Genomic DNA, 25,760 nt, shown 5'->3' with positions numbered 1-25,760 from the left:
CAGTGAGCAGTGAGCAGTGTGCTGGGGCTGGAAGGCCACAGGATGCCCACCAAAGCGCAACTGTCAAAGAACACCCCAACCTGTACCTGGTGTCAATCTAGTATTGTTTGAACCTTATTCCTCTGCTGCTGCTTGGAAGCCAGGAAGGTGGAGATTAACCTAGCAGCCCATTCACACCCACCCTGAGCAGGAAGGGGAGAATGGCCTGAACCCGGTGAGATGTTAGGGAACCCCTGGGACAGCAGCAAAGCTAGCACAGAAGTCCTTAGACATTCTGGCACTGCAAAAGGATGGAACAAGGAAAACATGACAATTCAATAAATATAAGCTTTTATTACAATAGAAAATAGTAAAACTCATGTTAAAATAGACTCTTGCTTTTGGACTGCTCACAAAAAGCCTAAGCCTTGCTTATACCTGCTGGTGCCCATAAGGCCTGACCCCTAAGTAATGAGCAACACATTTCAGTGCTGAGAACCTCGAGGCTCCTTCCTCCCAGTGACAGTGAAAGACTACAGCAGCAGACTGAGCCATGCCCCATCAGGCAGACAGGTAAGGGCTCTCTGTGGGGTTGTGTATAACATGCTTCATCCCCTTGTGCAATCAGGCTCCTGTTTGAAACAGGTAGCTTGAGGGAAACAACGGACAAGGAGGGAGAGGAAAAAAAAAATCAACAGCATATAATGATAGCTGTCCTGAGACAGCTAAGAAAGCAGCAAATGCATCTGCCAGAAATGGCACCTGACTTCCTTTGGGTAGCTTACATACTATTCCAAGGAACACTCTCCACCTTCTCCTTCAGTGGCCAGTCCAGTGCAAATAAATGACTGTGCAGTCTGAACCATCATGTGCTCCCCTCTCACTCACCAGAAAGGGCCCAGGGGCAAGAGTAGAGTGGAAAGCAGAGGTCACAGAACAGCAAGGTCAGATGGGAGTGGGAAACACTTGTGCACCATTGCTGGCACAACAGCACTCGACTCCAAGTCCTGCCTGCTCCAGTCACCAGGCTCACTCCAGTGCCTCATACACAGCCTTCCGAAGCTCGATGGAGAACATCTCCTCCCAGGGCCCACGGATCCACTCCACCAGCTCTACCAGGAGCTCAGGGCACTCTGTGTGGATGTGCCAAGTGCTCTCCAGCTTCTGTACCTGGCAGGGAGGAAAGGGAGGGAGGCAAATGAGCAGACTGGGCTGACAGGCACTGATCAGCCCTGAGCCACCATCCCCCAGCACAGCTGCCAGCTCCTTCTAATTCCTTCATGACCTCCTCCTCCCTCTCTGCTGCCAGCAGTCGAGTGTCCCTTGCATGACTTCCCACTGTGCTCCCTTGGCTCTGTGGTACAAGGCCCTAGGTTAGGATGGGAGATGACAGCCCCAAGACACTCTTGCAGGAACAAGATCTGAGCACAGTCAGCCCCCAGCATCTTGACCCCATGACCAGCTCCCGGTTACCTCATCATAAAGCATCAGCTTGATGTCACAAGGACAGAGGCGGTAGGTTATGATACTGCTAATACTGGTGATTGGCTGCTTCTCCTTCAACTGGATGTTGCTCCTAGGAAGCATTTCTGCCTCATGGTCTTCATCCAAGGAGGGCTGCACCTGCCACTGGTGATTCTCCTCCAGCAGAAATAGCATGCTTCGAGTACTCAGCAGGGTCACAGGGAAAGCAGATGCCCCTAAAAGGATATGAGGGAATAAGAAAGGCTTTGCTGAGAGCCTGAGTCACCACAGAACCAGCTTTGCTTTCCATTCCTCCCCTAGGGAAATCCTGTATGGTAGCAGTAACTTGGGTGAACAACCTTATCCATCTTCCTGACTGAAGAGGTGACCAGGCTACTGAAATGTGGCTGGGCTTCACCAGCTTATCCAAGCTTGTTGCAGGAGCATGCATATGAAAGACCACTGCCCAGCAAGGCTTGTCCAGCCCATGCCCTCAAGTGAGTCACTTCAGTCTTTTGACCTCTTAAACAACATTTTACTACTCCTTAGTTAAAATTTGGCAGCTGCAGCTCAAAGGCTGCCTTTTTTGGCCTGAGTTTGTCTGGCTGCAGATATCTGATGGGTGGAACAGAGAGTATGCACATAAAGTTTAATACCAAGCTGGGATGCGTCATAAATATGACGAGAAGGAAAGTAGTTTTGATAATCATTAGGGAACATAAATATAATCCATAAATATATTTCAGTGGATGCAAATTAAAAGCATTAGAACCTGGGAGTAAGTTAGATGCACAGTAATAGGGAACCATTAGCAAAACTGGCTGAGGTCACAAGGGTATCACAAACTGATGCAGCAGTATGTTGCTTTTCTCATCACATCTCACTCTTGGGAATTAGCAGACTATCAGAAAGGGGATGTTTAATTAATCCTGTCTACTTGGTAATGGTATCTCAGCTGGAACTGTGTCCAGTTTTGGGCATCCTACTCTAAAAGAAGAGAAAACTGTAGAGTAAGAAAAATGCACTGTAACTTCTCTCTCCAACATACTAGTTATTCAGCTTGAGGATACCAAAAGACATACTTCCCACAGATTCTTTCTGATCCTCACTCTCATACTTCCCCAATGGTCAATGGTGACCAGGGGTGCAAAAGCTTAGCAAATTGGTCAGAATGTGATTAAGAGTTAGGTTGCTTTTTTCAGTGCCCCAAACTATGACAACAATGGAATTGTTCACTGAAGATGCAAAACCTCATTTGTCCCTCAGCAATAACTGGAACAAAACTTGGAAGGGCTCCAGCAGGCTCCTCCTGCACTATCATCTCAGGTTCTGGACACCTACTACTGTTTTCCTAAATGAAGAAGCCTTTCAGCAACTCACACAAAGCAGCTGGTTTTATGATTCCTCATCTTTCCCTCATATCAGGGCAATGATCCAGCCCTCAGATAATCTCTAGCTTCTCAAGTTGTCACCAAAACTGGTGTGCAAGACCAGCTGCTCCCTAGAGCCTAGATTTCCTTGTAGAAAAGAACTGGGAGATTTGTTGGATGTACAGAAGTATGCTGCTATCCTACACAACCCAGCACTAGAAAAGAGCCCTCACCCATGCCCCCACCCCATTTCACTGCTGGACAAAGGATGCAGCTCTTTTCCCCCAGGTTGTACACTACAATCACAAACGTATGCAGTCAGCACGTGTGGGACATCTGGCTACTGAGATCTCCTGTACCTTGGATCAGGTAGGCCAGTAGGTAGAAGAAACTGGTGTCACCTGCAGCTGCAGAATCTGTGGTCTTGGAGTCCAGCAGAGGCCTGCAGGAGACACAACAGCGGGCTGATAAGGAAGCACTCTGTTTCCAGTCTAGGTTTGCCATGTACTAAACTACTGTTCCCGGTCCTCTTGGGGAAGGGAAGGACCCACATCTCTTCCAGATAATGCAGTCTTCCCTCTCCTGGTCCTCTGACTACCACTGGTCAGCCAGGAGCCAAACACTTCTTGCAAGTAGGAAAGCTGCCCTTTGCCTCCTGCTTTTTCTCCCTCCATTTTACCCTGCTCAGGCGCTTCCAGAAGAGCTGAAGTTGCCCCATCTGGCTCAGCCCATGACACCCCTTTGCCTGTTCACCCTCTGTGCAGCAGGCAATGTTTCCAGCACCCTGCCTCCCAGGGTCTGCTGGATAAGCAGACATCCCTTTTTACCTAACATCCCAACCTCTCACAGGCTCTTACCATAGCCAGTGCTGGGGATTCATTTCCACAGTGGGGATTTCCTTCACTTTGCTCCTGTGCTTAGCAGGCAGTTCTTGCATGAGATCTAAAGAGGGGGAGAAGGCAGGTGTCTTTTATTGCAAACCCAAGGGCAGGACATAACAGTTCAGGACACTTCCCTACTATTCAGAGAGGTATTGCAATGATGCCAGTGAGATTCTCTCCCAGCTTTTTTTCTGAACTGTCAAGAAGGTAATTTCCAACATATATCCAACAATAACTGTCCTGATAGTTCCCCAAGAACAAATCTTTCAAATCCTCTACCCCACCCCCCTACAGCTCTACTCTTACCTGTCAGGGTCTGCAGGAATTGGTCACAGCAGCTTTGGTTCCGGATCAGCAGATTATAGGAAGTTTTTGGGTTCTCAAACTCCATTCGCAAGCTCTGGTGGCAGAGTCCCACTTCCAGATGAGAAATATCAGACAGGTAGTGAGAGTCATTCTTCTTCAGCCAGTCTGCAGGTTGTCCCCTAATCACAGAGCACAACCCTCAGCTGCAGCAGGCTGCCCCATCTCTTCTCCCATGTCAGACTGCAGCAAGGGGTTTGCCAGAAGAGCCTGTGCATGTCACCACCCTCCAGGGTAAGGGCAGCAAGGCTAGCACAGGCTGGCACCACCCAGCACTCACAGACTTGCTGCAGGGTCCTCACCTGATAGCTCTGGTGACTTCCAGCACATAAATCTTGACATCAGAAGCAACCAGGATTGAGAGGAACTCTCCTTGCCGGCCAAACTTCACCATGGCCACCTAGAGCACACAGAGGATGGGTCATAGCCTGGCGTGCCCCTTGACAGCTCATCCACAGAAAAGCCAGCCTCAAAGACACTTCAGCTCCCTTCACATCCACAGCCTCTGAGATGCCACCTCAGTGCAGATCTTTCACGGGGGCAAGAGGGACAGCCAAAGAGTTGTAGGAGTGGTGCTGTGGGAGCTCACCTTGAGGAAGCACTGGAACTCCTCAGCATTCTCCTCAAAAACTTCCATGTCCAGGTAGAGCTTCAGGCGATGATCCACTGCCCGGAAGTCCCTTGCGTTCAGGACACTGTTTACAGCTGAGAAGAGCAAAGGACAGCAATGACACTCTGTCCACTGACCAGGCATGCAGACAGGCACCAGGGCACCAGTGTCACCCCCTCTGCACACTTGCTTCCATCAAGTCTCTCCTCAAGACAAAGGGCCAAACACAGGGCTTTACAGGCCACAGGTCTCCATGTGGAGATAAAAGAGGACGTCATTGCGCCAATACTTGCTTTTTTTTCAGATACAGAAAGCTTTGGTCTAAGCCAGCTTCAAACTATGCTTGGCTTTTTATCACAGAAGGACACTGCTTTGCTGCTGGATTTGGCCGGAGGGCAATTCTTTATCACAAAGCCAGAAAGATATTTTTTATTTCAGCTGGTGTCAGCTTAGGTCAACTTTTTAACTCTGACTTTGATCGTGGCAAGGTTAAAGGGGCTAGAGGAAGACACCAATAAAACTGCTAAAGAGTATAATTAGGTTTGTCATGAAATTGTATAACCAAATAATTTATACAACAGCCACAGTACCACCCAAGAGTTTGCACTTCCCAGCAGAGCCTGTTCTCCACCAGAAACACTACACTAATCTCCTCAGCAGGAACTTTCCATAGGCTCAATTTTAAATTGGGACCTTGCAATTTGACCCCAGAAAAGAGGCTGCTTTATTTCTCATACTTCAACTGTACAAGACTGAACATAGCAACCTTAAAACAGTGATTCTACATTGACTCCCCTTCTGAGGCATGGCAGTCCTGAAGGACTGGGGGAGACCTCTATAGATCAAGAAACCAATAGGTTTACAAATCAGAACCACACTCAGCTGCAGTAGAGTCACTTGCTGGGCTAGATCAGGTAACGAGCAGCTCCTTTCCAGCTTGTTATTCTGTAAATCACCAGCTGATACCCAGGCAAAGGCAGTCTGCTACATCAGAAGTCTAACTCCCTTCAGAAAAATCATTTGTGGACCTCCTGTCTTCCATGACAGCCCTCACAAGCCATGCAGTCTCTTGGACAGGTTTTGTCACCTGAAGCTCACAAAAAAAGTGAGGAAAGCACAAGCAACTGTAGATCCAGAAACCAGAACCTCCTACTAGCACACCAGCCTCACACTGCACTTAAGCCAAAGAAAAAATACAGAGAAATTGTGCATACTATTGTCCAAAGGTAATGCTCCAGCTGGCAGCTCATGGATGCCACAGGAACCCAGAGTGTCTGTAACTGAGCAATAAAGCTTCCAGAACAAGACCCTATTACTCAGAGTCTAAGCAATAATAGATATTAGGAGCTGACTCACTTTTCCTACCTTCAGGCATGAGGATTTTTTAACAGAGAGGGGAATGAAAATCTCTGCTCATAAGAACCATATGTTTATGGCTGTTATTACTTCATGCCCCCCTTCCCCATTAAACAGGAGTAAGTGTACCCTCCAAGCACCAGTGATAAAACCAACAACAAGCTCTCAACACCCCTAAACCCTGCATAGCTTCCTCATACTCACAAGGACTGAGATTCCACGTTTCCTCGGACTCAGAGTTCAAAGACAGCGAGGAAGGGGTGGGCCCCCGAGAAACACTGTAATGGTAGCTTCCCATCAGGCTGCCCCCGTTGGTGTCCGTGTGGCTGAGGGACAAGTACTGGCTCTTCACACCCTGCTCCTTCCCACAGCCACCATCTGATCCGTGGGAGCTGGGATGAAGAGTGGTGCCAGGCTCAGTGCTCAGCTCTGGGGTCCTGGTGCTGTTGCTGGTATCTATGTCCGAGCTGTCCTCCCCACCGATGTAGAACTTCCCGCTCTCACTGGCCAGGACAGATGTCTCCTCTGGGCCCTCCTGCTGGCTGCCTCCCTCCAGCACAGAGTCTGACAGGTCCTCACTCGTGCTGTCGGCACCAGGCGGCAGAGGTGTGCTGGAGCACTCCTCTGAAGGCAGAATGACCACAAGGTCACTGGAACAACTGGGACAGGCTATGGGCTCACCAGATGCCGCAGGACCTGTGGAAGATTTTGTCAGGTATAAAGAAAAGCCACAACAGCTCTCCCCAGCAAGATTTTACTTCCCCCCACCTCCTCTCAAACCACGAACCCTCCCTTTTCAAGGTAGAGAATAGTTACAGTCTGACCTGAGCAGCTTGTTGAGCAACTTGTTCAGAAGCATATCCTACATACCTTCCCTCACAAATCAACCAGAAATTCTGGGTCAGTGCCACATGAAATAGTACTGGTCAGATTTAGGATGCCCAGTGTGTACTGGGGTTGCAAATGAAACTGTATCAGGGCTTGGCTCATGACTTTCCTCTACTTCTCATCTGCAAGTGCTCACACAACCTCTGAAGTCCAAGCTCACGACCAGTCAATCCTATCTTCCTCAGCCACCTCCATCCCCAGCATGCTGTGTCCCTTCCCCAGCTGTCCTCATCCCTTCTGACCCTGAGTCCTGTTGCTCCCTTCACCCACACCAGAACAGACTCCAGCAGGGTCATGGAACTCCCATTACTCTGGCAGGAAGAAGAAAGTGTCCTGGGGTGGAGAAAAGTGCTGCAGCCAGGACAGCACTTCTGTGTTCCCTGCAGTACTTCAGTCCCAGGACACTTTGTCAAACAGCATCTTCTCAACTAAGGCACTCCCCGCTTAAAATATAAACTGAGCTTTGAAAAACCCAGCAATCAGAAGATGCCTACTCAGGACCAGCCACATCTCAGCTGAAATACCACATCTAGTTTTAAACAGCCAAAGAAAAACATGGACAAATGGGAAAAAATACAAATACCAGCAGAAAACTGAATGTATGAGATATGACTGACAAGGAAATTATCTAGAGACTTGAGCTTATTTAGTCTAGAGGTCAGAAACCAGGAAAAGTTGCCAGGGTAGAGCAATGGTCCTCAAATACAAAGAAAGGAATAAATTGCTCTTCCAAAATGGCAGCAAGAGTGGGCTTAAGACCACAGACAGGGAGACTTAGATTAGGGCTCTGGTTGTTTTCTGATATCTAACAGCCAAAGTTTTACCTGAAATACTGATGCAGATTCCCTGGAAGCTTCCATTAGCAAAAGCTCTTTAGAACAAATAAAGTCTCTGTGGCAGAACTGACTACATGACCTTTAAATCCTCTCCCAGACTTCAGTTTCCAGCACCCCTGTGTTGCCCCAGGCCACCCAGAACAGGAGTGCTGTTTGCTTAACCTTAAACCAGTGCCTTATTCCTGCTAGGAAACAAAGCAGGCTCTTCCCAGTCCAAGCAGGCCAAGTGAGAGCTCATCCCACAATAGGTTTTAAATTCCAATACAGCCAATGCATCTCCTATACATTCCATGTTCTGCACCACAGCTGCCACTCTGGAAATCTGCCTGGGTATTAATTAGCAAACATCCTTCTCCTGGGCACCACAGCCTACCTTGATCTGAGGCAACTAGAGTCTCCAGGATTTTGGTGTCTCCAAGCTCTGAAGGATAAGAACCTTGATGCCAGGGGGCCAGGGACTGTGAAAACTCCCGCTTGCATTTCAGGCACTGGAGTTTCATGGATCCCTTCTCTTGGTCCTGATTTCGCCGATTCTCCTCAACAGCTGGGGATAACACTTCAAGGATACTCTAAAAGTAGCAGCACAGAGAAAAGGATGCTATCAGGTAGCTATGATTGTCCTAATAAAATCAAGCTTCTGACACCAGCAAGTCTTTTCACATGCCTCACTATAGCATTTCAGAGAGTAAGGGGTGGAAGAACATTTCCCAGCTGTGCAACACTTGCTAAGGGCATGGAGCTTCACTGGAGAAGACCAAGACAACCTGATACATACTGACAGGCTCCCTCTGGAACTCTCATCTCAAAGGTCACATGTATTTGTGTCTTCCCTCTAACAACTTGTTTAAAGTTACTAAATAATATCTTGAGAAAAATTATTACAGACCAGAGTCCCCACAGCAGCTGTGTGGACACAGCACTGACATTCACTGTCCAGAAGACGAAACACAGGCCAGCACATCACTCAGCACCCACAAAACATTACATTGCACATGCACAAGTAATGATCACTGGCTTGACAACTTTTCATCCCAAGAGGGAGAAAACTGCAAGAGTCTCTCCTTGAGAGCACCGTTTATGCTAAAGGAGCTCCACTGCCCATGGCCATGCCCACAGGGCCCTCCACAGGTCATCTGTGCAGAAGAAGAAACGCCAACAAGCCAGACATGGGCAGCAGGGGCTCATGTGCTCTGAGAACAGTAGCCCTACACTGGCTGAAAGAATTCAGTGTCTTGCAGCAGCACTGCCCCCTCCCCAAGCCTCCCGCACCTGCAGACACTGCTCCGGGCAGTCGTCAAGCACCACATATTTGCGTTTCTGCCGGTCCTTGCGAATGTAGCTGAAGTGCAACGTGAGGACAGGGAAAACTCGCTCCAGGTCCTGCAGGAGACAGAAAACACCCGTTCTAGGATGAGGGAGAAGCTTTCACAGAATAAATTTGCTTGCAAACAGTTGAAACATGGCCATACAAGTACTTAATTTAGTGCGTCCTAAGCATCCCTCCACAGCTGATAGCATTTGGGAGTCTGGTAAAATGAGCAGAAATAAATAAACAAATATAAAGCTAATGAGTGCTGACAACACTTGCACTAAGTGCTTGAAAAATTGCATGAGGGATTTAAACTTACAACAGTAACTTTCAAGGCCCAAAACAAAGCATTTCAATCAAAACACCTTTTCATGAAGGTATTTCAGAAGAGTATCAAGCCACAAACATTCAAAAAGGCATAAAGGCAGGGTTTAAAAATGAGTTGGAGCTTTTACTGAAAACAGTATTAGAGAAACCCGTGAACATGTCTGTATACAGACTGAATGTTAAAATCCTACCACACGAAAAAACAGATTTCCAAACTCCCTTTCTAAAGAACCACAAAAGCCAAAACGGGCTGGTAATGCTCAAGTGGGCACCTAGAGCAGATGGCAAACTGCCCACTGAGCTGCCAGGAGCTTTTTAAACATCACACTAGGCTCTGTGCTGCTTTAGAAACAATGCAATTACAAAGAGTCCTCCAAGGCCAGGAATGGATGGGAAGGAGATCTCCATTTCATTTAAGTTCCCCTTGAGAAGTCTCTCATTCCTCCACACTGGAACAAGTCCAGCCATTGTCTTCAAATTCCAGCTCTGGAATAGATTTGATGCTGGCTTCTGCTGCATTATTGCAGGTAGTCTAAGCAATACAGATGCCATTAGACACACATGCATTGAGTTGAAGAGATGCTCAATAAGGCTTTGCAGGAGTTAGGAAAAGACCTGCAGTATTCTCAACAGGAGCCCAAATCCAGAATGCTGCCATACACAGGAAGTAAGATGACAAAGGCTCACAGAGAAGTGTTACTCACCATCCTCTTCCAGGTCAACTCAGAGGTCTCCACATTCTTCAGGCATTTCAGCTCCAGCTTGTGGAGGACTCTGGCAGCCTTCAGTTCCACCTCAATCACATGCTTAGCTGTGATTCGCAGGAAGATCCAGTCTGGCTCTGGGTCCCCTTCACCTTCTATTTGGCTCACCAGGACTGGTTGGCACAGGTCCACTGCCAAACAAGACACAACCCAGGTCAGTACATGCAGGCCTTCAGTCCTGCTGGACCCAGTTCCTTAGCATTCCCACCATACTGGGCATCATGATACAGCTTCAGAGATAAATCACATTTGATTAATCTATTTTATTGTCATCCAAGCCCTTAAATACAGCAGTGAAAGGACCTGTTTACCTTCTACCTTTTCCTCTTCCTCCTCTCCAAGCATTAGCTCATCTGCCTCCTCTTCTTCTCTGTGTTCTCCTTCCACAGGCTCATCCAGCTGTACTTCAGGTTCCTCCTCCTTTACAGTGCCATCCAAAGCGGGAGAGGATCCTTCCTGGGATATCTGGGGCTTTTCTTGCTCTGGGTCAGAGCTCTCATTCTGCAAGTCCATTACAGCAGGTCTGTCTGCGATCTCCTCTGCAGAACGGCTGCGGGACATGACGGGTACTTGGTCATGCTCCTCCAGGTGTCTCTTGTACTGCAGCCAGTCAGCACCAAAGCGATCTCTGAAGCTGGCCAAGCGCTTCATCTCCTTCTGATGCTCCAGGACCAGACCTGCAGAGAGAAAACTTGGGAAGTATGAAAGTCATCACCAGGCCAGAGCACTACTCTTACTGTGGGCAGTTTAGTTTCTATGTTATCAAGGAAGATGACAAGCCTCACCAGCAGAGAAGGGTAATGCCTGGGGCTCATGTTCTGTGTCACTTGGCTCCGAAATACTTGCCCTGCGCACTTTGACTTTTCCCTGGAAAAAAAAAAGGATAAAAGTAGTTGTAAGGAACTAGAACAATGGAAAGAGCACCTGATGAGGGGCTCTGCCAAGCTGAAGGGTTTATAGCTGTCACAGTGTAGAGACACACCATGAAACATTTGTCAGGGTATATGAAGATTGATATGAAAGCCCCTTCCTGACACACAGCAGAGTAGAGGCTCACTAACCACACAGTCAGTACCAGAGCACATCTCACTGCAGGAGGCTTTCACATCAAGGCATTCCCTTCACCCAAGATGCCAGCTACATGGCTAAGAAGCTATGCCAGTCCCAGACCTTGCTTTTCTTTCGAGGGACCCTGATGGCCACATTCTCTGATGGGGACTGACTGTCGCTGAAGTCTGCAGCACAGGAGCTCTCCAGTGCACTGCGGTCCAGTGCAGTCTTCTCTGAGGTAGAGGTGTGGATGGACTGGGACACACTTTGCACAAGTCTTGGGAGGTGCTAAAGAAAGAACAAGAGAGTATTGCCAGCTGAGTGCAAAGGGTAGACAAAGTAACCAAGCCACAATTTAGGCTGACAGCTTTCCTGCTCCTCACCTCAAGCTTCCACCACCTCCAAGTACTGACAGCAGATCCTGCCTGGTTGATTATACTGTTTATCACAACCACCCTGATTTAACTCAATCTCTGCCTTTCTTAAAGATAGCAAATGGGAAACTGCTAACTATTTTGCTGACATGTAGTTCAAGTCTCAAGTACCATGCAGTACCTGAAGGGGAAACAGGCAAGGCTCCAAGTCCTGCAGGGCTACATAAGCCAGAATAAATTACACTGGCCAGTTCCAACAATTATAAGGAATCAGCATGAACTAAGACAAAAACGATTTGTATCAAAGTCAAGGTAGCCCATAAAGATTTAATAGGACACAAGACAATGCAAAAACCTGTCAGAGTTCCCAGTCCCAAAGCCAGTAAGATGAGTTTTTAACAATTATACTTACCATTAGGTCTGAGGAAGAGAGTGGCTCCCCGTCCAAGAAGAACTGTAATTAGAGACCCATTTGCAGTCAGATTCCATTTGGCTGGCACATACTCAGGACAACTTCTGCTGACTCCTACTTCCCTTCAGGCCACCCTAGGGCTGGGATCCCTGGCAAAAAAACTGCAAAGAAACAACCCTGTTCCTGCCTATCTAGTTGTAGCCACCCGACCTAAGAGCATATAAGGCCAGAAGGGACTGTTGTGGTTTTCCTGTTTACAGATTTTATAACTTCCAGAAATGTTTCCAAGACAGTTCGCGGAAGAGGTACAATAGATTATTCTACAACAACTCAAATTGTTTTGAAAGGTACTCACTTTCACCTCAAAGCCTGTATCCTACTTCTAGCCTGATTCCACATAGCTTCCAGTAACTTGAGCTTAGTGAAAGCTTTTTCCAAGATGCAGTTTGAAGACAATGAATCCAGACAATTGCCACTAATATGAAGGGCAGAGCAGCTCTGGAACACCTTTGACCCTTATCAAGTAAGTTTATTTTGCTAAATTGCCAAAACACTGCTTTGCTGGCTTCTTTATTTGAAATCAGATTACCAGGAACTGAGCTAAGCACTGAAGTGTAAGGGAACAGTGATGACACCTGGCTGAGAGCAGAGTGAAGGAGACAGAGAAGTGGCCATGGCTGCCAAAGTAGTTCATGCTTAGGTAAGGTGGGCCAAGACTGTGAGCTCCTTCTTTGCACAGTCCAGCTACATCATTACTATCTAGCAGGAACAGAGTTAAGTTCCATCAGTGAGCAAAAGTGAAGAAGTAGACACTGAAGACATATTAAGATCTGAGGTGGTGTAAACCTGAGATGAGTATTCAAATCTGTGCTGGCCAGTATATCACATAAAAATGTAAGGTTAAACTACTCTACCACAGGTAAAAGAGAAAAAAAAAAGTAACCACAAAACAATCATCACTGTAACACAGCTGGGATAAATCTTCAACTTCCTTTTCCTTCATTTGCTCCTGAGTGTTAGAACATCCTATGCCTTCAACAGAAGGTGCAGAAGGTAGGTGGCTAATACTCACATTGGAGAAGGCTGCCCTGGGAGACACATGGACAAGGGCTGCAGATCGGTGATTTTGATGGAACCATATTGGGTTTCCCTCCAAATGCAGCTGGGTGAGGGAAACAGACAAGTTGTTACTAGAAGCAGTATTTTCTACCCCAGTCTATCCTGACTGCAGGCTCCAGTCTTTATTCTCTGCTTCAAGAAATATCCTTGCAGTGGAACAGTTATCAAGCCAGGAGAGGATTAGGATTTTACAATGCTTCCTGAAATTCGTTCAGCAAATAAAGTACCTCCTACTCATGACCTAAATCATTACAAGACTTTTCAGTACTGACTGAGAAGTGTTGAAAGAACAGTCCTTTGCAGGCCCAGAGAAACTGTGGATGCCCCATCCCTGGAGGTGTTCAAAGCCAGACTTGATGAGGCTTTGAGCAAGCTGGTCTAGTGGGAGGTGTGTCCCTGCTCATGGCAGAAGGGTTGGAACTAGATCTCTAAGGTCCCTAGCAAGTGCAATCACTCTCTGATTCTATGATCTTCTTTCATAAGCACTATAGTGACTACCATGCTCCTTCAGACTTCTCTGAACACACAAATCCACAACAGGATTATGGGAGGATCTTTACTGAACTTGACAGTGTTAAAATCAGAAAGGATGAGCAAAGGTTAGCTTGAGGAAGGGTCACTAAAAAAGAAGGCTGAAACACAGGTGTCTGTCTAAGGCTCTCCCATCAGTTTCCTGCAATAAAATTAAATGCTCAAGAGTTGAACTTATTGGTCAAAAATCTCTGGTTACCACAAAGTCTCCATCTTGCACATCCTGACCATGAAATCCCTCATTTACACACCCATCAGGCTTTATGCTTACTTTTTTTAAATAGTGCAGAGTGGACAATGGTGCCAGCTGGGCATGCTCCAGCAGCAGGTTATAGGCCACATCCAGGTGCTGCAGATTCACAAGCTGTTCCACCCCTGTGAATAAAGCAAGAAGCCATCAGCATGCTAGAAGACATAACTTAGGAACTTCCCCCAAAACTGAACCCTAGTAAAAATAGTTATGCACAAGATTTCAAGTTCTGTTTGTTCTCGAGGATGGCAGGAAGGCTTCAAACTCAGAAATGCTCCTCTCTTGTGGGCTCACCATTAATGTTGTCGAGCTCATTGTTGCGCAGGATCAGAGTCACCAGCTTGGATCGGCTGAAGATGCCAAGGTTTGGCACCTTGGACAGGAAGTTGTATGCCAGATTGAGGTATTCTAGCTCTGTAAGGGTCTGAGAAGAGCAACATTGGATCAATTGGTATCTTATCTCAAATTCTGGCCCTGAACTCAAAACAGGGCACTAGCTTCTACCATTTTTTTCATCCCAACAAGGTCAACCAACAAGTGAGTTTCTTAAGACTGTTTCTGCAGGAAGAGTTCAATGTTCACATTGGGAGTGATTTGTTTAGGGGTAATCAGCATCATCTAACTGCTTTACACAACTGGCCAGGAGCACCTTTCTCTTTCCTCGCCAATTTCAATGGGGTACAGGAAAGGACTGGACATCCTGCCTCACTCAGCAAAAGGAGTGAACTACCAAAAGAAACCCTTTCTTACCTTTGTAAAGATGATGGGAAATGATACCTTGGGAGCCTCACCAACTTCATGAAAAGCTGTTTCATTGCTTTGCTTCAAAAAAGCAGATCTAGCCCAGCAAAGCATGGACTTCATTGACATTCCCCAGAAACACAAGTGCCTTTGTGATGGACTGCCCCTTTTCTAGAGTGACTGACTGGTTTCTGAGAGCAGGAAATAAATGCTACTGGGAGTTTGAACAAACTGAACAGTAAGCTTCTACAGCTCCATGACTGGCTACATAACTCTCACATGTTGCACAGATTACAGCAGTCTTGGCCACAGTGGAGTGCCCACCCTGTGAGGGGCTGTACACACACAGTACCCTGTGTGTTTCAGTGCATTTACCACTCGGCCATGCTGGACTGCCAAGTGACAACCAGAGCTCCTTAGAGGTGAGGAACACTGCCTTCTCTGCCTCAGTGGCACTCAGACTGCACATACAGGACAAGAGTTTTCAGGCTGCAAGCAATAGCTCTAAGGCACACCAGATCTGTGATTTATCTTACTAAACCTCACCTAGTAGGAACGTGATGTCAACAATGACAGAATTTTAGCAGTATCCTCTGCACAGGAGGAAACTGCTGGTCAGCCCAAAATACTCACCGTTAAATAGTGCTCACAATCCTGGATCTTGTTGTGACTCAAATCCAAGACCTTCAGAGCATTCAGTAATTGCTGAGGGACAAAAAGATATTAGATCAGATCCTACAACTGTCTCTGTTATAGCGTGAAAAGCCTCTCCTGCTGGGAGAGCAAAATTAACACTGCCCGTTTCCTCCCACCCAGACCTAGCAGCATCAGTAACAGAGGGCCTGGCTCTTGGCTGTGATCATCTCCTCTCTTCTCAGCCATGCAGGAACGATGCACCACTCACCAGTGAGTCATCCAAGGTAGTAATTGAATTATAGCTGAAGTTCATAGTCTGCAGTTCCAACCACGGGAGAGCACAGCTCAGATCTCCACCACATGCTGAAATTATTTCCTAGGAAGAAGAGAGGAGACATTCCTTTGTGAGTACTAGCTGTTAGAGCAAAAGCAGATGAACATAGGAGAACACTCTAGAAGGTGGCTGACATATTGTGCTTTACAGACCTTGTCTTGCTTAGAGAGGCAGTGGCTTTCATGTCCCTAACTCAAGTATTTGGAGGTGGTGGGAGCCCCATGGCCAGATATTTAGAAAGAAGGGGAGATGCTTTTGTTTCCTACACTGAAGTGGCAATAGTTACCCTAATCTGTTAAGATTTCTTAGGCTCAGAACACTGAGTACAAAGATTCACAACAACAAAATAATTTTCAGACCTCCCTCAAACAAAATCAAGAAACACACTTGTCTCCTGACAGATAAAAAAAGGCTCTCAAAGCACCCTACTATCAGCCCCTGTTCTCTAGCAGGCATCTGCTTCTATGTCCCAGAGAGAAGCCCAGAGGCCCAGGGCCAGCACAGCCCTTGCTACTCAGTTCTCCATGACTGGAGCTTGCCTTCATGTCTCAGAAATGTGCTGGGCACCAGTGCAGGTAAGACACCAGAGCACAGCATTTCCTCTGACGATACACTCTAAAAATGCTGCTGAGGTACAGCGATATAAACCTTGACCAGCTGTAGGCCTTGAATGTGGAAACAGCCAGATACAGAGTCGTCCTAGTTGACACAAATGTTGTCTAGAGCCAAAAATTCTCAAGAAGCTAAAGGGAAGACTACAGAGCACATGTGCTTGCAAGCAGGGAATTCTTCAACAGTGCTTGAGACAGGAATAGGAGCCCACAAAAGGGAAGGGAGATGAAGCCATACGCAACATGAATGAATAAAAGGGCTAACACTGTCTCCTACATCTTCCCTGTGTGAAGAGCTACGAGATCAAGACAGCCTTTCTCTTGCAATTTACCCCATGAGCTGTGTAGAGACACTTACCTCCAGTGTACTGATACATTTGCAACAGGTGAGAGATTCCAGCTGAGAATAAACAAATCGCAGTCCCCGGAGGCAGTGTGGAGGGACAGACCTCAACTGCAGCAGTGATGAGAAAGTAAGAACAACATACATCAAAATATTACAGTGGAGGAACAGATCCAAGTTTTACCCCAAGCAAGTGCTGCAGTGTAGTCTTAGCCTTCTAGGGAAGCCACAAAAGCCTGCCCAGTTTTTAGGAGTAGAGACATTCTGCAACCACAAAACTAGTCAAGAAAACCCAAACAGCAAGACTCAAAACCACTCTTGCCATCTATACTTACTTCCAGATGCCGGAGGGACTTGAAAGGGAAGATCTTCACAGCAGATTGCAAAACACAGTTTGGAACATGAACAAGCTAGAGAAATGAGAAAAGAAGTCTCATGTCAAGCTTGATTTGTGCTGCATTACCATCTTCCTGATGCACCAACTGCAGCACCTTGAACGTGCTGTCCCTCCAACTTGGGTGATCCCTTAAAAGCTCTCTCCAGTGCCGGTAGTGGCACTGTCTCCCCACATCCATAGTACAATAGAGAGCACAGAGAATAACATGTTAGCAAGTGTCTGCCAGCCCAGGGAGCTCCTCTTCATCTCCCCTGCTTGCATGGCTTCACCACTTTCAGCACCACTGCGAGACCTGACAGCTGGATTCCTCATCAGCCACAACCAGTAAATCGACAAGACAAAACTAACTGCTGGAGGTGTGTTTATCAAGCAACTGAGTGGAACTAGCATGCTGGTGGGAGGTGTGCATGTGCATTTGACTACAAGAGGCCAAATAAGACCCTGTTAGTGTTAGACTGAGGTGCTTGCAAACCTCCTCTTTGTATTCTGCAGCACAGCCACAGGCCCTTTCAGCACAGGGCAGTTAGGCTGTGTTCCTGAACCATAAAGCAGCTTATTAAAACCACCTTCTTATGCTTTCTATGGACAGTGCATAAATAAACAGTATTTCTGGCTGCTACTGAAAGTGAGTAATGAAGTAGTTACCACTTCCACTGCAGACAGCAAAGTAAAACCAGAAAGGTCACCTCTGCCAGTTACATTTACATTCACACAGAAGTGACTCATCAGGTGCAGAACAGACATCCCAAGACCTCATCACCACCACTGCTTCCAGAGCTACAGCCCTGCCAGGAATGAATCACTGCCCACTGCCCACTGCCTGCCAGCACTAATGCTGCATGTTGAACAAGAACATTTGTAAGGGAAGCTTGCACTGGCAAGCTCTAATGATCAGTTTTAGCAAAGTTTATTTCAGATGTCATTCTTGCTGTGCATCTTGATTATCTCTTCTCCCTCCACTGTCTTAAAAACCTGCCAGGCTGATATAAATTATTAGCTTCTCCAAGCAAACCAGTTACCAGACATCAATGGGCAGCTTTGCCTTCTTTATAGGCTTGTTGCAGAGAGAGCACATTTTCTAGTGAACAGGAGCCCTCACCACGACATCCTCCTGACTGCAGTGTCCCTCCCTGCCTCCTCCTGCCAGGAGACCCATCTTTCTCCACAGATTCTGGGCCCCACTCACTACACCACTACAAAATCCTCCCAACAACATTATGATACCACTCCACTCTCACAGGGGAAACACTTTTCAAAGACATCACAGATTTTAGTGCTCAGCCGCAATACCTTTTGAGCCCTGCTGTGGAAGCCAAAACAGCTGCTAATGCTTCTTCCCCTCTCAGGCTCCTTTCACCACTACTACCCTCCCAGCGTGTCCTAGTGCTGAGTAGAATAATGTGCAGCATTGTAGAACGTGCCACCTTTCAAAAACCTCTCTGAAGTATTCCTTGATCTATAGTTTTATCTTTATTACAGCCTCTTTACTACAACCTTTATTGTTAAAATTAATGAGGATACATAACTAGAAATAACCCGTGCTGTGAAACTGATCAACCAGAACCATTGCCCAGGCTGCTGAAGTAAGCAGCAGCCTCAGAGTGTGCACAACATCTGACCCCTCTGCTCAAGTTCCCCGGCTCTGCTGCCTTGGGCAGATCAATCATCACTCCGGGAGCACTCAGCTGTGCTCAGGTGCCAGATACTGCCTGAATTGCTCAAGCACTTCAGAAAATAATCATCTGCCCAACAATGACAACACCTTACCAAGGTCAGAACATAATCAACTCCTGCTACCCCTGTTTTTAACTCCGAGAAACTTTCCGCTGAGCCGCACGGCTGATCCTAGATAAGCAGCTATAGATTATCGTGCTGAGCGACGACTCCACGCAAGAGCCCTGTGACAGCCATCGGACCCACGGAGCCTGCCCGTCGGACAGGGGAAATGGGCAGAGGAGGCTCCTCTGAAGATGTGCCTGCCGCCTCCAGAGGCCGGCCCTGCAGCACCCCGGCCCCGGTATGCACGGACCTTCAGAGAGTGAGTCTTCTGCAGCACGTCGAAGAGGAACTGCGCCTGGAGGATGGCGGCTGTCTCGGCGGGGTGCGAGGGCAGCGCCACGAAGCCCCGGTTCTGGTTGCGGGAGCCCAGATGCTGCTCAAAGACCTGCGTGAGGTGCTGCAGGGTGGAGGTGAGCAGCGTCAGCGTGCTGGAGCCGTCCAGGACGAGGTCCCCTGCAGGAAAGGGGAAGGACGGGCCGGGCCGTGAGTGTCCACACGCCGGGGGCACTGACACCACCCGGCCCAGGGCGGCCCGCGGCGGCCGCCACTCACCGGCGTCCTGCAGCAGCCGCGCCAGGCCGCGCACCAGCGTCTCCGCCGCAGCCATCTGCAGCGGGCAGGCCGAGGCGACCCCGGCCCGGCCCGGTTCGGCACGGCCCGGCACGGCCGGTCCCGCCGCCGCTCCGCCGCTCTTCCGCGTTACCGCCGAGGCGCGCCCTTCCGCCGCACCAGCGAGGCGGCCGCCGCTCACATCCGGTTGCCATGGAGCCCGCCCCAGCGTCCCCCTCCCGCTCGGCGGGGCCCGCGCCCCCCGGCCCCCGCCCCGCCGCCGCCCCGCGCCGCCGCCCCGCAGCCCCCCCGGTAAGCGGCGGCGGCCCGGCGGCGGCAGGCGGCGCGGAGCGGAGCGGGCCGGGCCGGCGGGAGGCCGGGGAGCAGCGCCGCCCGCCGCCAGCGCGGCGCGGCACGTGTCGGGCGGAGCGCGGCGGCGGGGCCGGGGCGCGGCGCGGCGGCGGGCGGCTCTCCTGCTCCGGCGGTGCGAGGTACGGCCCGGAGAGGGGGGGGTGGGTTGTCCCCTGCGCTGCCGCGGCTGCAGCAGCTCCGCCTGGCTGCCCTGCCCCGGCCCGTCTGCGGGGCGCTCCGGTGCTGCACGGTGCGTGGCGCGGTGCGGGTGGCTGCCGGAGCGGGACACGGTGCATGGCATGGCACGGAGCGGAGGGGTGCATGGCAGGGCATGGCACGGGGCACGGCGCGGGGCACGGCACGGCACGGCACGGCACGCAGCGCGGTGCTCGGGCTGGATGCGGCGCGGCGCGGAGCAGTCCCGCGCTCCGCACCGCACGGGCTTGCAAGGCACGGCACGGCACGGCACGGACGTGGTGCAGTGACCCCCGTGCCTGTCTGTGTCCCTTTCCTTCCCCGGCTGTACGTGTGTCTGTCAGAGCCGTCCGTACGTCCAGTGGAGGGTGGCTCATTGTTACTGTCTGGTGTTGGCACTTCGCTCTGGAGTGAATTTTGTTCCGTGTGTTCGTTTATGTGTCTGTGGACCGTGCGGGCTCCGTCCCGTCTGGTACCCTATGAAGGGCCTGTTGTGAGGGAGAGTCACGGAGCAGACGGGGCTTCAGGATTGAATGGCTGTGATGGTTTGTCCGGGCTAGTTCAGTGGAGTATAGGATTCATTGAAATATTTAAGCCTTCTAAAGTGCTTGTGTAATAATACAAATTTCAACATAGCCGTGTGGCAGGGAGATCCACAGGTTAAAACCTTTGTGCTGGAAAACTTTGTGTGTTTACCATCTGATGTGTTGCCTTTTCATTCTGGTATGTGTGTCTGTTCCTCGGCCATGACAGAGGAGAGGCAGGGGCTACGCAGCCCACTCCTGTTTTGTTTGTCTTTGAGGCTGTGTTACAGTAGCATCCAAATGCTTTGATGTATGCAACAGCCCCCCTCCTGCTCCTTCCCTCCGCGGACATGCACATCAGTATTTCTTCCCAGGAAAATCTTCCAAGGCCTCTAATCCTTCTCCTTTGTGAGCTCTTCCTGTCTGTGTCTATCAGCCAGAGTCCCTTCTCCTCCCCTATCCTCAAACCAGCTTTGCCCCTGTAGCTTTATCCCTATCTTAACATCCACTCCTAGTCTAGACACTCCTCAGCTAAATTATTCTCAGCCGATGGCCAAGGGATTAAGGAAGAGCTGTGGAAATGGATGTGGGACCTGATGGCTATCCTTGCCCACGGAGCTGGGGCAGCCTGCCTGTAGTGTTACCAACTCATCTTTATTGCAAAGGGACAGCGTGAACTTCTCATCTCAGCCCTCAAAGGTGTGCCAGATTGTGTTTTTCTCAGCAAAACAGGGAAGCACTGGCACTGTGAAGCAGCTTTTGGGGATGAGGGGGAGCCCCACTGGAGTCCCTGTGTGCAACATGTGGGAGATGCTGTAGTTGCCAGCATTGCAGGGACATGCCTGCTCACTTTCCTTCAGAACCTGTTTAAGCTTAGATGGTGAGTACGATGGTCAGTACAAGGCATGGTGATTCATGTGAGCTAGTTCTGTTTACTGATGTGCTTGTGGAGAGAGCGGGGATGTGTGAGTGCGCACAGGTTGGCAGGCTGTGGATTTTTCTGGCCTCCCTTCGAATCTGGCCTGCTGGCATGATGCTTCTATTACTGAAAATTACGTCTAGCGGGAATGCTGAATCACGTACTCCCCATAACCAGGAGATACAGTAGGATGGAGGTATCAGTCATTTGCTTTTATTTAGAGGTTTGTTTTTTTAGTTTCCCATTTTGTCTTGTGCTCTTCTTATGGCAACCAAGGCAGTGATGCCAGCAGGCTGAGCGCTTCAGCATCATGCTCATTATGAGAATTCTCCCTGATACTCCTTTTAAGTTTCTCTTCTAAATTTTAACCCATTCTTAAGTCTCTTTATGAAGGGGTGACTGACAAAAAAAAATCTTTAGTTGTGTTTTACACTCTTGAGATCTTTCTAGACTGCTGGCTTGTCCCCTCCCCATCTTAGTCATCCCATATTGTGCTAGACAAAATTAGCTCCTAACCTTTCCTTATAAATCAATCCCTCTGGCCCACTGGCAGAATTTTGCTGTTCTCTAAACTCCATCTGTTGAGGGTGGTAGAAACGCCAGGCAGGATCCCGGTAGGTGTCCATCCTGCCTTCCTCCAGAGGTGGCACGGAGTAAGGGGCAAGTGGCCTCTAGTGGCCGTGGCCAGCCGTGACTGTGCCGAAGGGGAGCACCAGTGCTGAAAGCTGTGGGCTGTGGGCTCTTCGTTCTTCAGAAACAGGAGAGCTGGTAGGGTTAGAATCCAAGAGCACACCTCTCATCCTCACCTCTCTCTCCTCTCCAAAGCGTCAGAGCCTTCCAACAGCTGGGCCCAAGTCCTGCCTGTTTGGGATGCCCACACATCGCATCATGCTTTCACTGGGTGCTGAGTGGGCCACTGATGGAAACCCTGTGGGTATCTCCCAGTCCCTCTGAAATTTTAAAAGCAAGTCCCCAGGGCTCTCTTACTGCTACTATAACTGTCTGGCTTTTAGCTGTTCAGCCTCATTAGAGTGATGTCTTCAGTGTAATTCTGAATGCGCTGCTTCGATGGGTAAAGAAAGACTTAAGTGCTGGATTTTCTCTCCCGTTTAACTTTAGGCAGTCGAGCTGTAGTTTTAAACTCAGTGTAAAATCTTACAAAGCTGGTGTCAACAGAATATGTTGCACCCAGCAGTTTTCCAGGATGTGGGTTCTTTCCTCCCAGAGCAGAAAATGCCCCTGAAGCCTCTGCCTTGCTTCAGACATACCTAAGGTTGACCTGAAACAAACCACATTGCTTCACAGCCCCACTGATAATTTTTAGTTTACTTTAAAGGCCCCACAAGGCATGTTAGTGGCACAGAGGTGAAGCTGAGCATCAGCATTTCTTTTGGTAAATTAGACCATTTTACTAGGTCTTATGATTCTGCCTCTACAGGACCTGCTGCCCAAAACCCATTATCTTTTTACTCCCTAAGTTATAGTGCTCGCAACACGTTTTTGCAGTCACTCTTAGTTATGAATGTTCTGTTCCTTAAAAATGTCCAATCCTTTCTTTAACAGTGGTGATGCCATGGCCCTGCAAAATGAGGTTCCCCTGCCAGCTCTTCCCACTGGAATAAAATGTTCCCTGCCTTCAGTTTCAAATGTACTGCTGTTTGCTTTCATGGAATTATACCCTCTTCTTGAATTAAATGAAATTTAAAAAAATAAAAGGAAAAAACGTGCCATGTATTAACCTTTTCTCTATCATGTCTCCTACTAAAAGGATGGCCTGGATGCTGCATTTGTCATTTGTCTTGGCAGCCTATTTCTCTTGAGTTGTTGAGGTCTTACTGAGGATGAAATTAGTGATTAGTCCAATGAGATGTGTTTCAGGGGTTTCTTGATTATGTTTTGCCTTGCTCCTGATAATTAGGAAGGTGAAGAGAAGGAGCATCCTTCATCAGTGGTCAGATTAGCTCCTCAAAAACTTCCCTTACAGATGGCCCTGGGATTTTTTTTTTGAATAGGCTCTTCATGTAGGCAGAGTAAGAAGACTGTAGACCTGGAGATCTTCAGAGATCTAAGGGATGATGAGGTAGCCTTACTGGTTTCACCCTTAGACAATCTTCAGCGTTTTAGTCAGTTGTCTTGAACAGTGTTTCATGCTGGGTATTTCAGATGAGATAGTAAGAAACCCCTCAGCAGATAGCCAGGACACGTACTTGCTCCAAAGCTTTCATAGCTGGAGAATGGCTTGTTCTGAAGGATGAGTTTAACGTCTCTTTATTTTCTTTGTCATAGATACAACTCGTTACCAGAGACATGGCCAAGCTGTCCTCTGACTTTGCAGTTTTTTGCTTCTTGATGACATCACTGAAAAAAATTGTTTTGCCAAATTTGAATTAATTTATATTCTATCATTGTAGTTTTAACAAATGTCTCTTTTCTTGTGTTGGGGGCTGAGGACACTTTGCTTCTCCCTATGCTGAAATCACTGTGTATGTGCTTACATCTTCTGTGTTTCAGATGAGTTTTTGGAGATCACTGTCTTCCCAGTGCCAGTCTCAGTACCATCTCCAGTTCTTCCAGGGGTGCAGCCCATGCTGCTTAGGCTGTGCTGCTGCTGTAGGTGCTTTGACCAGAGATGTTTCTGTGTTAGTCTGTATCCCAGTATCCCAGTCCTTGTCAAGCATGGCACCTCTTTGCCTTCCTCACCTGTAGCTGGATATTGAGCAGATTGATCCTTTGTGCTGTCCTCAGGGACTTGTGTGTCCTTTAGCCCTGCTGGTGCTGACAGGGCACAGATCTGCAGCCTGAAGGTCGTTCCCTTTGCCTGTAACACGTGTTGTTTTGTGTGTGGCATTTGAATGATGAACTGATTGTCCTTGTGCTATCTCTGTGGTCTGCACAGCTTTCTCTGTGGTTCTTTCTGGTCATTTTTGGGATCTGTCCAGTTGAAGCTAGGTGCCACAGGACCACTCTGCTGCCTGCTCCTGGCATGTACTCCCAGCACCTGATCTCTCCAGCTTTTTCTTTCCCTAGTGGTCAATCACACCCCAGCTTTGCACAAGTGTGCTGCTGTAGAGGTGACTGAGCAGGAAGCTTTTCTTTCTTTTGCACAGCCCATGCAGGAGCTATGTATAGCTGCTGTCTCCATTGGCCCCTCTGACCTTTCAGAGAAGGACAGGATCCCATCTATCCCTGATCAGCTGGAGCTGGTGGACAAAGCAGCATGGGCTGGGCCACTTGCCCCTGCACACTGCTGGGGACAGGCCTGTCCTAGTGATGCCAGGGAGGTTCTTCAAGGGCTGGTGAGGTGACCTCTGGATCAGGAGCCAGGGGCTTGAGGGCACTGGCCGGCAGTCTCCCACGACATTCCCTTGTCCTGCCCTCTCTCCACAGGTTATGCCACTCTCCAGGTTTGCTGGGTGCCTGCCGGTGAAAGAGAAGGGTTGATATTTTGCCCAGGCCCTTAGGTCCTGAACCAAAATGGCAGCTGGAGAGTCCCCTCCCGTAGGAGATGTCTTCATCGACTTGCAGCAGGTGAGGTGGGAATCCAGCAGCAGCGGGGCCGTCTCTTCCCCGGGGGCCGTGCTCCTGCCGGCTGAGAGCGGGACTGCTGTCCTGGCAGCGTGCTGCAGGAGCCAGCCGCCTTTACCGGGGACAGGTCTGCACCAAGCGTGCCCCGAGGCTGCCCATGACCCCCTGTCCTCTCCACACAGACAGCAAACTGTGGCCCAGAAAAGGCCAGAGATTGCTCTGTGAGCTCCCTGTGCCTTCACATGCCGTTGGGTAGGGTACTCAAGTGCTAGGAGGAGCTGAGCAGCTTGAAAATAGACTATCCCCGTTTTGTCTCGGCTTGGGACACCTGTGCTAAGGTGGGAGGAGAAGCAGTCTCAGCCACAGATACAAAGCTGCTCCTAGGCCACAGCTAAGAACAGGGACGTGAGGAGAGGGATCTCTCGGCTAAAGCTGCCTTGCTCCCTCTTTCTGCCTAGCAGATTTGTCACAGTTGGGCCTCCTCCTGTTTCCATGGAAACACGGGAGTCCACAACAGCTCTGTGCTTGCATTTCGGCTATATTGATGGAAAATTTTACCAGCTGCAGCTGCTCAGGAGAATGAAAGAAAGAAAGAAAGAAAGAAGGAAAGAAAGGCCAAGGGACACCTGGTGATGCTCGTCTCAGGGCACTTCTACCAGCAGAATGCAGAGAAGTTCCCATTGCCTGAAACAGGAGGAAAATGGGCAGAAAAGCCTGAAGAAGGCATCCAAGAGGAACGGGGAGTGCCTAGGTGTGTGGAGGGGAGGAGGGAAGGCACACTGACCCAAGGACAGCTCACCAGAACAGGGATGCTGTTTCCCAAGGGGAAATACAGAGGACGTGTAAGAATGAGAGAGATGGCAGACTGGGCAAAGAGAAGACCAGAGGGCAGCAGATAAATGTGAGGAGAGAGAAATTCCAGCCAAACAAAAGCTGTGCATTTCCTCTGATGGGAAAAACAGGAACTGGCAAA

The 25,760-nt window shown here is 48.9% G+C and overlaps 2 protein-coding genes across 2 annotated transcripts in view; one reads left to right on the top strand and one right to left on the bottom strand.

Annotated features, from left to right (window-relative positions):
- Positions 1-313: 313 nt before the first annotated feature.
- Positions 314-19,355, bottom strand: LOC116998879 (serine/threonine kinase 11 interacting protein). The gene is made up of 24 exons (XM_033065037.1): positions 19,277-19,355; positions 18,975-19,177; positions 16,884-16,958; positions 16,564-16,659; positions 15,529-15,636; positions 15,258-15,329; positions 14,178-14,307; positions 13,905-14,008; positions 13,056-13,145; positions 11,984-12,025; positions 11,318-11,485; positions 10,933-11,014; positions 10,459-10,824; positions 10,088-10,278; positions 9,017-9,127; positions 8,121-8,316; positions 6,228-6,719; positions 4,647-4,762; positions 4,360-4,457; positions 4,001-4,179; positions 3,671-3,755; positions 3,173-3,255; positions 1,453-1,679; positions 314-1,149 (listed from the first exon to the last, which is right to left on the bottom strand). Exons 1-24 carry the CDS (start codon positions 19,329-19,331, stop codon positions 1,009-1,011), a joined length of 3,510 nt encoding a protein of 1,169 aa, XP_032920928.1. The 5' UTR covers positions 19,332-19,355; the 3' UTR covers positions 314-1,008.
- Positions 19,356-19,808: 453 nt separating this feature from the next.
- SLC4A3 (solute carrier family 4 member 3) overlaps positions 19,809-25,760 on the top strand; it is a 31,564-nt gene continuing 25,612 nt past the window's right edge. Inside the window, exons 1-2 of the mRNA XM_042779434.1 lie at positions 19,809-19,874; positions 24,650-24,790. Of these exons, the coding sequence (XP_042635368.1) occupies positions 24,737-24,790 (54 nt within the window). The 5' untranslated portion in view covers positions 19,809-19,874; positions 24,650-24,736. The remainder of the gene's footprint in view (positions 19,875-24,649; positions 24,791-25,760) is intronic.

Source organism: Catharus ustulatus, chromosome 7, assembly GCF_009819885.2.
Source record: "Catharus ustulatus isolate bCatUst1 chromosome 7, bCatUst1.pri.v2, whole genome shotgun sequence".
NCBI classification, from domain to species: domain Eukaryota; kingdom Metazoa; phylum Chordata; class Aves; order Passeriformes; family Turdidae; genus Catharus; species Catharus ustulatus.
The sequence above is the reverse complement of the archived record's forward strand: the minus strand, read 5'-3'. Positions and strand labels throughout refer to the sequence as shown.

Bases quoted from the DNA above. Each gene is read 5' to 3' on its own strand.
- LOC116998879 (XM_033065037.1), bottom strand. From the start codon at position 19,331: ATGGCTGCGGCGGAGACGCTGGTGCGCGGCCTGGCGCGGCTGCTGCAG. The intron at 12,026-13,055 runs GTGAGTATTAGC...CTCTAATTACAG, and splicing joins CCAGGGCAGCCTTCTCCAAT to TTCTTCTTGGACGGGGAGCC. The intron at 10,825-10,932 runs GTGAGGCTTGTC...TTCTCTCTGCAG, and splicing joins GGCATTACCCTTCTCTGCTG to GTCTGGTCCTGGAGCATCAG.